The 14,827-nt window shown below is 41.4% G+C and overlaps 1 protein-coding gene across 6 annotated transcripts in view; it reads right to left on the bottom strand.

Annotated features, from left to right (window-relative positions):
- XRCC5 (X-ray repair cross complementing 5) overlaps positions 1 to 14,516 on the bottom strand; it is an 87,957-nt gene extending 73,441 nt beyond the window's left edge. For 5 of the 6 annotated variants that reach the window (XR_003519146.2, XR_003519147.2, XM_027589731.2 and 2 more), the window contains exons 1-6: positions 14,386 to 14,516; positions 10,160 to 10,273; positions 6,900 to 7,083; positions 5,984 to 6,032; positions 4,851 to 4,973; positions 1,049 to 1,240 (exon numbers count right to left, since the gene is read on the bottom strand). Coding sequence is in view for 4 of the 6 variants with exons in the window: in XM_027589731.2 (XP_027445532.1) it covers positions 1,049 to 1,240; positions 4,851 to 4,973; positions 5,984 to 6,032; positions 6,900 to 7,083; positions 10,160 to 10,273; positions 14,386 to 14,406 (683 nt within the window). In the remaining 2 variants the exon portion in view is untranslated. The remainder of the gene's footprint in view (positions 1 to 1,048; positions 1,241 to 4,850; positions 4,974 to 5,983; positions 6,033 to 6,899; positions 7,084 to 10,159; positions 10,274 to 14,385) is intronic. The other variant, XM_027589727.2, reaches the window with a different exon arrangement.
- Between the last annotated feature and the right edge of the window lie 311 nt (positions 14,517 to 14,827).

The following is a 14,827-nucleotide window of genomic DNA, read 5'->3' as shown; positions in this document are numbered from 1 at the left end:
TTCAAGGGTGATATATTTAAAAATCAGGATGTACTATTTGTATTTCTTGTAATATATTATAAATAAAAATTTTTAAATTGTGGTTGAGAAAAAAATTTGGGCATATATCACTTAACTACTCAAAAATATCTTAATTGTTGAACTTCTATTTCAATGAAGAACTTTGCTCAAAATGCCTGTATTTTGTGTATTTATTGATGAATAAGAATTAACTCATGAACATTCAGTGCTATTATCCTGCAGAACATGAAATTCCACAAGCCACACTGCACAGTTCTTCTAAGTCCGGCCCTTCAAACACATACTGTCCTGGATGCTACAGACTCCTCTCGGGTTCTTTGCTCAGAATAAGTGCATGTCCAATTCCAACCAAGAATACTAACCCAGAGAGGAGACAGTCTCTCCCATAGTCTCTAACTGAATGGTTGCAAAGGCAGTCTGCTTTATTGTTAAATGGCACTTCAGGGATTTCACATTTCTTAAATTGTTTTCCCTTTACAAAACCCATATAAAAGATGTAAATTATAAATTCTTTACGTTTTGGATGTTTTGTTCTGTTCTGTCTGAACAAACTATTTTGTGACCAAAAATTTAAAAAAAAGTCTATTACAGTTAAGTATACTGTCTCCTAAAACCTCAATCAGAGGATAAGAGGATACCACGTATTTCGGATCTGACACCACTTTTCACAATTAGGAATGTATTTTGTAGGTGAATGAAAAGAAAGGACCCAGGAAATGTGCCCCAAACTTGGCATAAAGAAGAAATCTACTATCTCATCTTTTACGACTTGTTAAATCTTTTGTGGTATCTATACATTTCTAAACCTCATACACACTGTCCTAGAAATAAACCAGAAGTCTTGTTCCAACCACACAAACTTAAAAAAGGGGATCGGGGGTTGGTGCACTGTTTCTTCAATAAAAATGAGAACATTCATTGAAGAATGGCGGCTAATTCAAGAGGGGCTAATTAGGGATCCCCCTGATCAAAAGAGAAATTTACATGGTCACAAGTGAAAGTTGCCATCGAAGTTTTCAGTTCTTACCTGAAGGAATAAATTTCATCTAGCCCATCTTCACCTTCTAAAGACATCATCACCTTTTTCACCATCCGAATACCTTCTTTTTGCTGCTCAGTAATTCCTTTTAGAGGAAAGGAGGGTTCATGGTGGTCTGAGCTTGAGTTACCATCTCCCCTGTCCCCAGTTCCATCCTCCTTGCCAACGGGGAAAGGCAAACTATCGGGAAAAAAATCAGCAGTATTTAAGAAGACAAGCCCTGAAGCCAAAAAATAAACTGGGCTCCAATCCTATGACTGTCGCTCACTGGCTATGAGAAAATGGGCATGTCGGTCACCAGAGCTTTATATTCCTCATCTGTCAAATGGCGCTTATCGACCTTAGTCAATATTCTATCAGTTTCAAGTGACAAAAGCCTTTTTGGCCTGCTAAAGGGGGGAACTTATTGGTTTATATAACCAAATAATTGAAAGTGCAGGGTTGCACATGGCCTCAGGATCACTGGACCCAGTCTCAAACACCTCAAGGACTACCTGACCCTCTCACTGTCTTAGTGTTGTCTCCATGTGCCTTCGTGCTGGCTTCACTCTCTGACTGGCTTCCTCCACATCGCCTGAGTGCACTCGAGCACACACTGCCCAACTCTACTACCAAAGAGAATGGACTGAGTATTTAATACTATATTCTAGTCTCAAATTCAAACAAGCTGGGTATCAGTGGTAGCCTGGGGACTAGAAGATGTTGGCCCTCAGTCGAGTCATGAGGTTAAAGGGTAGGAAGGGGCACCTGGGTGGCTCAGTTGGTTAAGCGACTGCCTTCGGCTCAGGTCATGATCCTGGAGTCCCGGGATCGAGTCCCGCATCGGGCTCCCTGCTCGGCGGGGAGTCTGCTTCTCCCTCTGACCCTCCCCCGTCTCATGTGCTCTCTCTCTCTCATTCTCTCTCTCAGACAAATGAATAAAATCTTTAAATAAATAAATAAATAAATAAAGCGTAGGAAGGATTTCTTCCTAGAAAAAGGTGGGTGATGTTCTAGGCAGCCAAAAAGAATAATAATAAAAAATAAAATACACTTTAATGATCCCTCAATGTTATTATGAAGATTAAATCACAGAATGTGTACAAAATACTTAAAACTCAAATAATGTTACCTTTATTACTGTAGATCTAGAATTCCCATACAGACATCACTTAATTGCTGGAAATAGGGCAAATCAATTTTGTTCTTGTGTTCCACCCCAGTTGTTTGAAATGAGACTAAAACTAGATTGGGATTACCAGTCACGGAGATATTCAATAATCAATATACAAATTGAAAAATCAACCAACCAAACACACTTTATGGTAATATTCTATATGACTCTTTATAAATGCTTTCATGCAAACAACCTCATTTAATCCTATCTATTAGGTGGACAGAGATTTCTACCTCCATTTCCTAAAAAGCAACTGAAGCTACAGAGATGAACTAATCTGGCCAAGCCGCACAGCTAGTGAGTGACACAGCAAAGACTGTCACCTGACTGAAGGACAAAGTCCTTTCCAAGGCAGCATATCACCTCACTGCCCCTGAAACCCAAACAGTAGACTTTTCAGTTCACTCAACATCACCTATTGGTCACCCCTATGTGGATGGTTATTTTTAAGGTAATTTCTTTACCATTTAATTTGCTATCATTAAAATAGCGCTCCCTGGGGCACCTGGGTGGCTCAGTCAGTTAAGTGTTTGCCTTCAGCTCAGGTCATGATCCCAGGGTCCTGGGATTGAGCCCCACATCGGTCTCCCCACATCGGTCTCCCTGCTCAGCTGAGAGCCTGCTTCTCCCTCTCTCAGCCTACTTGTGCTCTCTATCTGTCAAATAAATAAAATCTTAAAATAATTAAATAAATAAATAAATAAATAAATAAATAAATAAAATAGCGCTCCCTATTTAAATGTTTTCTACGTGTACTCCACATGACAGATATGCATGTCCTGTGTGACCTATCGGATAAAGAGCTGCCAGGGATCGGGGTATGGCACACAGGATCTGCACCAGGCCATTGCTGTTTCCACTACAGCAACATGGAAAAAGGGGAGAGTGACACGAAAGTCAAGAGTCAGGAAGCTATCCTGGAAAAAGAAGTCACAATAACAGTCCTTTCTACCCCAAAAAAGTGGTCACAAAAAAATGTATACATCTCAACAGCCAAAAGAAGAAACTAAAAACAAGGTCCAAGGAATGAGCTTGCTCAGAACACAGTGCTTCTTGGGCCTGTTCCAACTGGAATGATCAATCATACCTGGGTACAACAAACAATTAAAACAGAAACTCCACTTTGTATGCTGGAGATTTATAGCACAGGAATAGAGCGTATTGCCCAAGAAAAAACACAACCGGAACTAAACAGGGACATACAATAACGCTATGTTCCTTCTTCAACACACTTTATAGTATCACTCAGACAAAAAAGCCCTTTCCAATGACACTGACAGAAGTGCAGTATGCTTCAACCATGTAAAGGCATCCTGAAATTATGAACAGGGAAGAGGAGCCAGGCAGGGCTTTTGAAGTACTGAGAAAACCTCAACTCAATAAGAAGTGTCACTTAAAAAGCACTTAATTTCTCTGAAGTACTATCTTTACAAGTATCATTTTGATGGGTTATTCTGAACTACTTTTCTATAGTTCTACAGAAAGGAGATGCCCCTCAGCAGTCTTAAGAGGTACATACATGCAAGAGAGGTTCTTAATTCCCCATAGCAGCATTTCAAAGAAGCCAAAGGCTTACCACTCTGAGCTAGAGGCTTCCTGGCACAGCTCTCAGTCCGAAAAATGAGTGTCCCCAGAAGACAAATAAGTCAACATCCTATACCATCAATCTGCTTTCACCAAAAATAGGACAAGCTAAAACGGGTTTCGAATGCAGCAGGATTAGTGTGGTGAAAAAACTTTCTTGTTAGGGATAGAAGATAAAGAAAGTAAATGCCTGGGGTGGGAAGGGGGGCATTCAAGTTATTGGGGAACGAGAGAGATTGTCTTGCAACGAATTGTGAAATATTTTGTGAACATTTTTTTTTTGAGAGAGAGAGTGTGTGTGTGAGCGGGGGGTGGGGGATGGGGGTGGGGGATAGGAGGAGGGGAGGGGCAGAGAGGGATCTTAAGCAGGCTCCAGGCTCAGCACAGAGCGCAGTGCAGGGCTAGATCTCATGACCCTGAGATCATGATCGGAGCCGAAATCAAGAGTCAGATGCTTAACCCACTGAGCCACCCAGGCACCCCTTCTGCCAACAATTTTGCCTGTAATCTGCACACTCCATTTCTAAATACACACAAGCAAATTACATTTTACATAAATGTGCATATCCATTAGATTTGAAAAAGACTTATAAATAAGCATTCTATGTGTTTAAAATGATTCTTACATTGACATTTCTCTCTACCCTAAAAACATCTACTGCCTGCAAAACACAGTACCCTAGAGCTGTTTAACAAAAGAAACCATCAATCTGGTAATTGTTTGTATAATGTCCTCTATGTAGGCAGAGATAAACTGAATATCCTCAAAAGATTCCTCAATTCTTTGAGTCCAAGAAGAGCCAACAAACAATCTGCTATTGAGCTAAACTCCTGTTTCACTGTGACTTTCATCCCTTTATCACCAAAACTCAAGAGTTCCTGGAATAGCAGGTACTCCAGCGAACGTCTGCTGAAGTCAGTCATCGGACATATTTCGACTCTAAGCACAAAGAGAAGACTCGTGGGAACCAAGCACTCTATAAAGGGGCCCCACTCCCTGTGTTATAAGAGTATAGGACTGGTCTTCAGACATTATTCTCATGGTCTTACAAGAACTGCAGGGAGATGCCAAATTTCTTCAAGTTATGGATTATAACATCCAGCTGATCTTTGCTGAATGGGCTGCTGAGGTCAGTGAACACTTCAATATGCTTCTTCTCAAACTTCTTTCCTCTAAAAGAGAGTTATCACAGTTAGAAATCATTCTCTGAATTATTGCCCACAAACTCAAAAATACTTGGTCACTGAGCAGAAAGAGGCTAAGAAATGAATCTAGTTAACAAATCTAGATAGTTAACAAAACAGTTAACAAATGTGATTACATTCTAGAATCCCATGTATCATTGATGCTTAGTTAAGTTCCTACTAACATATAATCAAATAGCTACAATCTACAAAACATATCAAAATTTTTGAGCATTATGGAAATATTAAATCCCAATGATGTGGTCACTGTGATTAGAAAGGATCCCTTTCCAACCTCCACTTAGGCAGAATGTAAACAAGGAACTCTCCCAGTGATGACAACATCAGCCTTGCAAGGGTTCACTTTCCAAATACCCTGGTCTGATTCCACTTACAGGGCTAGTGGCAGGATTTTACACAAATACACAGAGATATGATAATACAAATTTAGGCAAATTTTGTGCAAATGTTCTTCCTAACAGTCAAGGGGTGGGTGGGTGTGTATATATTCAAAGACCCACATTTTAAAGGTACAGCAATTAAATAAGTAATGAAGTAGGAAGCTGTGGCCAGAGCTATGCATTTAATTTTTCAGCTTTTAAAAAAAAATTTTAAGTTTTTATTTTAATTCCAGTTAGTTAACATATGGTGTTATATTAGTTTCATGTATTTAATTTCAGTAAGATTAGGAATAATACAACTTAACATTTTTTAAAGTTCCTGGTAATTAAGTCAAAAAGGAAGGAACTTGAAATAAGCCAAACATTTATTTCTCCCAGCAAAATTCCCATCAACTATAGCCCTTTCTCTTTTTAAACTCAAAAAAAAGAAAGGGCAAACTGGACCACTGAATTCTATCAAATGTTTCCTTAGCCACACAAACATGCGGCTCGATTACAATGAACTACACTACGCACAGAATACTATGCACAGAATACATCAACATGCAATTTTTGCTGAGAGGCTCATTTCCATCTTTCCTCAGTTGAGACACTTACACAGTTTCTTGTTGAATCACATCCATGCACACAATGAGTGCATCCAGGACTCGGCTAGTTAAGGGCAGAAGATACCACTAAACAGTCCCTTTATCCCAAGAACATGCAACTTTTTTCCAGTGAGGTCCACAGGGCTTGCAACTGTGGACTCTGGACTGACTCTGTGATGATTTAAAAGTACTTGCCAAATTACCTTCTTCCAAAGTTTATTTCACTAACATATACTCACATATGCTATATATCAAAGTATATATCAAAGGATAAATAAAATAAACTCAAAGGTAATCTAACATATTCCCATTCATTGAGACAAAAATTATGATGACATTTTACAATATCTGGAATCCATTTTTGGTGATTATAGTCTATTCTTAAAGATGAAGTGAGTTAAAATTTAGCATTTGCAACTAGGCACAGCAGCACCTCCCAGTGATCAGGGATACCATTACTGCTTAGAAAAGTAAGAGTAACCCCTTAAAATCATAGCATCTGTGGAAGAAATGAGAAATCTCAGTTTAGATGTCAGTCTGATTTTTGGCACAAAAATACCCTCCGTCCAGGAAAGCACTGAGAATACTAGTGCTATATTCTACTTATATCTTCTCTACATCCAAACATTTCTAACCATCACGACCACCAATCCCTCTGCACATATCAATACACAAGTATCTTCCCCTTATGGTGCCTCCCAACCCCTCAGTATCACTGGTAGAGAGAAAGGGCTAGTAACTGGAGGGCCCAATCCAAACTAATTAATTTCACATTAAATCCTAACATATACCACCTCAATGTCCCCAGAGCCAAAAACATCCATATACTCAGAGCTGGGACTCTAGGGAGCCTCACCAAACTAGATTATGATTCCCCAGATTAAAGGAAATTTCTTAAAGAGTCTTCTCTGGCTGAAAAAGGATACAGTCAGCTTGTTGAGAACCTGGTTGGATTTTTCTTTCAATGTCCTCCAGCAAGTCAAAATCTGGTAGCATCAGGTGTCTGTGCACTGTGATGTTCTGATACTGATCCTTACCAGCAAGGGCATTCTCAGTGCCATCTGTACCAAAAAGGACTAATGCAACTTCATCCCTGCTCTCAGCAAACACCTAGAGAAGAACGTTAAAAGGTTAAGAATCACTGAGTATCACCCGGAAGCCACTAGATACCTAACCTTCAGGGAGTAAGACAACCATAACTCCCTATGGCATCTCCCTGGGGCCACCGTCAACAACAGAACACTGGGCTAGATGGCCCACGGGACAATGACAGACAATTCCTAGGCTCTAAGACTTTCATTGAGTATAGGTCCTATCATTCATTTCAACAGAATTTAGGGGTAGGGGAGTGGAGAGTGGTAACTGCTCTTGATGACTTCCAGCCAAATCAGACTCTAATTCTCAATGAAAACTAATTATGGATAATTTGAAATTATTTTAGTCTATCTTTCTGGAATGACTATTCAAGGTTTCAATTTTCCAGAGGATTAGAAAAATAATTGCTGGTTCATGTCCTGTATCCCAGCAATTTCACTTATATGTACATACACCATAGAGAAATTCTTGCACATGTATTCAAAAAGACAAGAACAAGAACATTCACTTCAAGAGGGTTCACTTGGACACTGTTCATAACAGGAGAGAAGTGGAAACTAACTACCCATCCACAGAATGCAAAAACACACGACAGAATATTTATAGAACAAAATATTACACCTCAATAAAAAATGAATAAATTTGTGCATGGTTATCAGTATGAATAAATTTTAAAAACATAAGGTTGAGAAAAAATAAGTTCCAGAATTATATGTACCATATAAAAACATTACACCATTTTTTAAAGTTTCATACGATACTAAATATTATTTATGAATATGCTTACATCCAGAAGTATAAAATATGCATGGTAATGACTGAAAATTCTGAGGAAAAGAGGAAAGGAGAGAATTGGGAAGAGATACATAGGGGGCTTCAAGTTTATCTGTAATTGTGTGTGTGTGTGTGTCTTAGATTTTATTTATTTGAGAGAAAGTGAATGAGAGAGAGAGTGTGTGCATGCATGAGCAGGGGGAAGGGCAGAGGGAGAAGCAGACTCCCCGCTGAGCAGGGAGCCCAACATGGGGCTTGATCCCAGAACCCCAGGATCATGATCTAAGCCAAAGACAGATGCTTAACCGACTGAGCCGCCCAGGTGCCCTGAAACATTTCACAAGAAAATATAAAAACAAAAAACAGAATCTGACACAAAAGGTGGTTCTTTTCCGACCAACTTAACCTAAGCCTTTTCCATCAGTGGGAAGAATGCTGCAAGGGGAGAGGGGATGGAGTCTGTCATTCTTTATTGTTGTTTGGTCTGTTAAATTCCCAGTGTGCTAATAATTCCAGATACAATTCCCAGCTGCACATGGGGAGAAAAAACTCTAGCTGTTGAGGTTCAAACATGTCCAGCACACTACGGGGCAGCCCAGCTAGAATTCTATCTGTGTCCTGGACAAGACTTCATCTTAAGGCAAGGTAATCTTGCTCAACAATAAAACCTCAGCCAGGAGAGGGAAGGAAATTTCGAATGCAGCATGAGACTGGCACCAGGTGCTGTCTCCTAGCCTTCCAGATTCAGACTCCCAAGGAAGAGGCAAAGCCAAAAAGAAAAACTGGAAGCACAGCTTCTCTTAAAAAAAAAAAATCTAGGGGCATCTGGTTGGCTCAGTCAGTAGAACATGCAACTCTCCATCCCGAGGTCGTGAGTTCAAACCCCACATTGGGCAAGGAGCCTACTTTTAAAAAAATAAATAAATAATAAAATAAAAAACAAAAATCTGTATATTTAGGCATAGCAGCATTACTTAAATACAAATAACACAAACTACTATAACCAGGAATGGGGTTAGAGGCATTCTCTTGACACATCAAGGACTCCAGGTCATTAGAATTTGTTAACATCTAGGATGACGGGGGTATGTCACAGTGCCTAGTGAAGAGGACAGCACCCAGAAGAAACAATGGAGGTGTCCAGGAGGGGCAGCAGCTGCCAATGAATGAGGCAGAAGTTCATGGGCTTAGGAAAAGTAGCAGTCATACCAAGTAGAAGGGACAGAATTCAACAGGGGAGTCTTATTCACCCCCACCTCCCATTCCTGCCCTATGAATGTGAGCTGGTCTTAGTGACCTGCTTGGCTCCTAAGAGCAGAAATGACTTTCTGGGATTTCTAAAGCTGGGTCATAAAAAGCCACATGCAGGTCTCTTAGAATACCCACTCTTAGAACCTTCCTTCTTAGAACTAGCTGCCCTCCTCTAAGAATCCCAAGCTACATGGAAAGACCACATGTAAGGGTTCTGATGGACAGTCCCAACTGAGCTCACAGCCACCGGAGGCTTAACTTCTAGCCATGGGGGTGAGCCATCTTAGACATCCGACTCAGTTTAGCCTTCAGGTGATTCAGCCCAGCCAACATCTGTGTGTGCCCCTGCACAAGCGACCACAAGAAGCCCAACTGAGCTACACAGTCATCCCCTAAAACCAGGAGAGATGATTAAAAAAAAAAAGTACTTTAAGACATTAAGTTTTGGGATAATATGTTATCAGCAAAAGGTAACTGGAATAGGCACAAAGTAGTTGAAGGACTTGTTTAAGATTACCAGATTAGTAAAAGTCATGACAGAGCAAAGATTCAAACCCAGGCCACCTGGCTCTAGAGATTGTATTTGTAAACATTTTTACATTGCCTTGTTTCTGATAAAAACTATAATTTCTATTGGAGGAGCCAAAACAAAGGAAGAAAAAAAGGTCAGGCTCTAGTGGTAGTTGGACTTGCACATAAGTATATGTTAAAAAACTCCTCAGATTCCCAAAAATACTGAGGCTGGAGGCACCTGGGTGGCTCAGTTCATTAAGCATCTGACTCTTGATTTTGATTCAGGTCATGATCTCGGGGTCCTGGGATCGAGCCCCCATGCTGGGCTCCATGCTCAGTATGCAGTTGGCTTGGGATTCTCTTTCCCTCTCCCACTGCCCCTGCCTCTGCTCATGTACTCTATCTCTCTCTAACAAAAATTAAAAAAAAAAAAATAAAGTACCAAAAATACTGAGGCTGGACATCATAAGCAGGCTGGTATCTTGCATTACTAAGTGGAGACAACAAGCAGTTAAAACAAGAGTTATAAGCTCAAGACCAGTCTGAAACTTACCTGTCGCTGCACAAACATGGTCATCACCTTCTTTGCTAGTTCAAATGGGGATTCTTCACCAGGAAGCGAGTTACTCATGGCAGAGCCCACATCCATACACAGTACAACAGCTGCCTAGAAATAAAGTCCCAGAGTGAGAAAAAGTTGATAATGGTCATAAAAAAAGAAAACAGGTATGGCCTATGTTTATTTCACCCACAGAACCTATACTCTAGAAGACTTAGGGAATGCAGGACATTCCCTAAGAGGGAGAGGGAGTGTTCTACTTAGAGAATGTATATAAGACATATAAATGTTTACTACAGAGGAACTTTAAATAGTCCTAATATTTTCTGAAAGATAGAAAGCCAGGATAGGAGCATGCTCCGGGAAGCTGCTGTTCTTCGGCCTGAGCCCAAGAATAAACCCAAGGGGAGCAAACCTAAAAACAATCTATAGGCCAGAACTAAGTCCAGCGCAGCTGAGCCCAAAATACATCAAACAAACTGCAGTTGATTTTGCAGAACCACAAGCATGAGAACAGATGCTTTTTTTGTAAGGCTCTGATTTGGGGGTAGCTTGTTATGAAGCGTTTTTGTGGCAACAGGTGACTGCTACAATCTATACATACTAAAACGATATACCCCAACAATTTGAATCAGTTCATGAAATGGGGATCTAAAATGAAGACTAAGACACCAAATCTATCCTAGTAGGGGACAAAGACACATAAACAAATAATAACAGCACAATATTCCATGACAGATGTGTGCCATGGGCACTGAGAGAGTACATGGGAGGGGCATCTACCCAAAACTGGTGGAGGGGATAAATGAGGGGTAAGGAGGCAGAAAAGGCTTCTGGATGTGATGTTTGAGTGAGTCTTAAAGAACAGGAGTCAAACATGTGAATAAGGGGAGTTACAGGTAGAGGAAACCACACAGACACCTAGTCATTAGGTAGCAATTCCATACGGACGGACTAAGGAAATAGGGGAAACAAACTAAAATAAAACAGTTACATGCAAAGTTCTATGTTTGGCATCCAGAACTCGAAAGAATAGGAGTCGGAGGAGACCTGAACAAACAGCAACTCACGATTTCAGTATGGATTATAATGTGTCACCAGTTATGACATGGCTACAGCACTACATTCCCCACACCTATCTCATGTTTTTAGGTTGTATCAACAGTGTATTGAATTCAAGGACGGAAACAAAGATCTAATGGTGAAAAAAGACTAGGTTAGCAATCTGGAGATCTGAGATCTAGTCCCACCTTTATTACCAATTAGCTCTGAGTCCTTGGGAATGTCACTTAACCTCGCTGTTAATTCTAGGCAGGAAACAGTTGTCGGACTAGATGAGATCCAAGGTCTTTTCCAGGTCAGTGGTCTTTGGCAGTGAGTCTCACCTGTGCTTTGTACTAATCAGACCACATGTGACAAACTGTGCGCAGTTCTGTGCACATCTTATGAGAAAGACTAATTACAAGAGAACATGAAATATGCAGGTTAGAGAAAGATCTACAGAACATGCGTTGTGAGGAACAGTTGGAAAAAAACTAGATATTTGAGGCAGATGAGAAGATTTAGGGGAACATGATAGTTCCAACTATTTGGCAGCTGTGTTATAAAAGGACTGGTCAGAGAGAGAGATGGAATGGATCAACAGATGGAAGTTACAGGAAGATTGGTTTGAAGAAAAATAACATTAAGAAGTGACCAATAGGGCGCCTGGGTGGCTCAGTTGGTTAAGCGACTGCCTTCGGCTCGGGTCATGATCCTGGAGTCCCGGGATCGAGTCCCACATCGGACTCCCTGCTCGGCAGGGAGTCTGCTTCTCCCTCTGACCCTCCCCCCTCTCATGCTCTCTATCTCTCATTCTCTCTCTCAAATAAATAAATAAAATCTTTAAAAAAAAAAAAAAGAAGTGACCAATAAAAGAACTACTGTTTTCTGAAGCAGTGATCTCCTGACCCTAGAAGTGTTTGAAAAATCTGGGGTGCCTGGGTGGCTCAGTCAGTTAAGCATTCAACTCTTGGTCTTCGCTCAGGTCTTGATCTCAGCCTCATGAGTTCAAGCCCTACATTGGGCTCCATGCTGGGCATGGAGCCTACTTTAAAAAAAAAAGTGTTTGAAAAATCTGGATGCATTCCTATGAGAGAAGTTACAGATGATTTCTAAATTTGGTTATATCTCAGGCAACAGATGGAAAAGAAAGACTTTAAGTTTTTCCCTAGTTTACAAAGCACAGAACATAATGCACTAGTATTTTTTTTTTTAAGATTTTATTTATTTATTTGACAGAGAGAGACACAGCGAGAGAAGGAACACAAGCAGGGGGAGTGGGAGAGGGAGAAGCAGGTTCCCCGCCGAGCAGGGATCCCAATGCGGGGCTCGATCCCAGGACCCTGGGATCATGACCTGAGCCGAAGGCAGACACTTAACAACGGAGCCACCCAGGCGCCCTGAACATAATGCACTAGTATTAAGAAATTAATGGAGTAAAGACAGGACGTTTGAAAAAAGGGTGATAATAAACTACAAAATTCTTTGAAAACAATAAAATTTACACCCCATAGCTTCAATGCCCTGAGCATAAGAATCTTGAAATTAAGAGTTCCAAAATATGTCACTCCATTTATCTAATATACCAGAAAACGGTTTTAAAACTCTGTTAAACCAGAAAACTCTAAGTTAGAAGATAAAGGCTTTTTGGTCCAGAAAACTTTTTTTTTTTTTTAGTCCAGAAAACTCTAAGTTAGAAGAATAAAAGTCCTTTACTAGGAATCAAGTATCCAAAAAATGGCATCAAAGGGTTTTACAATATAGGACTTCTTTCTGGAAGCAGAAGAATGGTCTGTGTGATACTTCAAGTTCCTATCCGGCAACAGTAAGAAAACCAGGAAAGGGAAACTGAGCAGCATAGCAACTCTTCATTTACACAAGGGGGTGCCTGGGTGGCTCAGTCGTTAAGTGTCTGCCTTCAGCTGGGGGGTCGTGATCCCGGGGTCCTGGGATCAAGCCCTGCCTCGGGCTCCCTTCTCGGTGGGAGGCCTGCTTCTGCCTCTCGCACTCTCCCTGCTTGTGTTCCCTCTCTTGCTGTGTCTCTCTCTGTCAAATAAATAAATAAAATCTTAAAAAAAAAAATACACAAGGAAACAATACAGGTTGTTAGAATTTTGCTGCAAGTCCACCTGCCATAAACAGCTGCTCCATTAGAGCTGCAATGTTTTCAGCAGCTGACAGAGGAACAGAAAGGTAAGTGGCATCAAATGTGCATAATCGCTTTAATCAACATTCCCCAATGGGGAGTTGTGGGGACTACGGATCAGTTGCTCAAACTCCTATCTTGCTTATCTGTATACCAGATGCCTACTAAAGGGCCTAGCCTTTGGATGTTTGGATGAACAAATAATTCTCTGGAACACACCTCTCTCTAGTGATCATTCAGAGACAACCACCACTCTCTGCCTACACTGAAAAAACCATTTTAAAAATTCATCATATTGTCTATTATTAATCTGGGACACTGAGGGTCATAGGTTCCTAGCAACACAGATGACTCTGAAACCAGGCAGCCTGGGTTCAAATGTGAATTCCACCTCTCAGGGACTTGATAACCTTGGGATAATCATTTCACTTTCTTTATGCCTCAGTTTTCTCAACTGTAAACTGGGGATAATAATTCTCACCTCATGGGCTTGTTGTGAAGATTACATGAGATAGGAATAAAGCGTTTAGATCAGTGCCTCATAGAGTAAGATTTCGATAAATGTGAAATATTAGATTATGATGGGGTAATATGACGCTTTACATTTTAAGATACATGTTTTACTGACGGTCCCTCTCTGAAGTTTTACAAATCTGTGGGTAGGTGTTTATCAAAGCGAAATTTCATTCTCCTACAGACTGTAAAAATCCAGGCTCAAAAGCAATGGAGGAGGTGAAGGAAGTAAGGGAAGAGAAGGGTGGACTAGGGTAATAAGAAAGGAGGCAAGCGGAGTGGAGAAAGTGGTGGGATGAGGAGGTGGAGAGGGTGGGAGTGCTGAGGAGGCGGAGTGAATGGGGAGTGGGCGAGGCTCAAATTCAGGTATTCGGACTCCAGATCCCCAGCGGGTCTCTCCGTATCCCTCCGGCCAGCCCTCGGGACCCAGCCATGGCCCGCTGTGATCCCATGATTCCCGATCCGGAACCACCCTCTCCGGATTCCCTGCACCCGCAAGGCCCAAACCCACGCTCTCTACCTTATTCCCGGACCGCGCCATGTTGCCGGTGCGCGGGTGCCACAGCAGCCTCTTCCGGGCGGGAACCCCGAGCGCCGCTAGGAAGGTCCGGCGGAATCTGAGCCAGAGTGTCGTAAAAAGAGCCGCTTCCCACGGAGCCTGGAAGAGGCGGGGAGACTGTGCGCTGACGCTCTGAGCATGCGCAGCCCCTGCGTTCCGCTCTACGAAGGGGTTTGTAGAGTTGCTCGGGTCTCTAGACCTGGATTTGGAGGAATGACTTCACGGAAAGGTTCATTTCCGTTTCCTGGTGTTGAGAGTCACCCCTGCAGCGTTTTGTGTCAGAGTTGTGGACTTCGATTTCCTTGAGTATGAATATGAATCCAGAAAGTCACATAACTTCTCTAAAATCAAAAGGGGGAGATAATGAAAGGCTTCACAGATGCGATGGCATTGGAACCAACTG

The sequence above is a fragment of the Zalophus californianus genome, chromosome 3 (assembly GCF_009762305.2).
Source record: "Zalophus californianus isolate mZalCal1 chromosome 3, mZalCal1.pri.v2, whole genome shotgun sequence".
NCBI classification, from domain to species: Eukaryota; Metazoa; Chordata; class Mammalia; order Carnivora; family Otariidae; genus Zalophus; species Zalophus californianus.
Note: the sequence above shows the minus strand (reverse complement) of the source record. Positions and strands in the feature narration are given on the sequence as shown.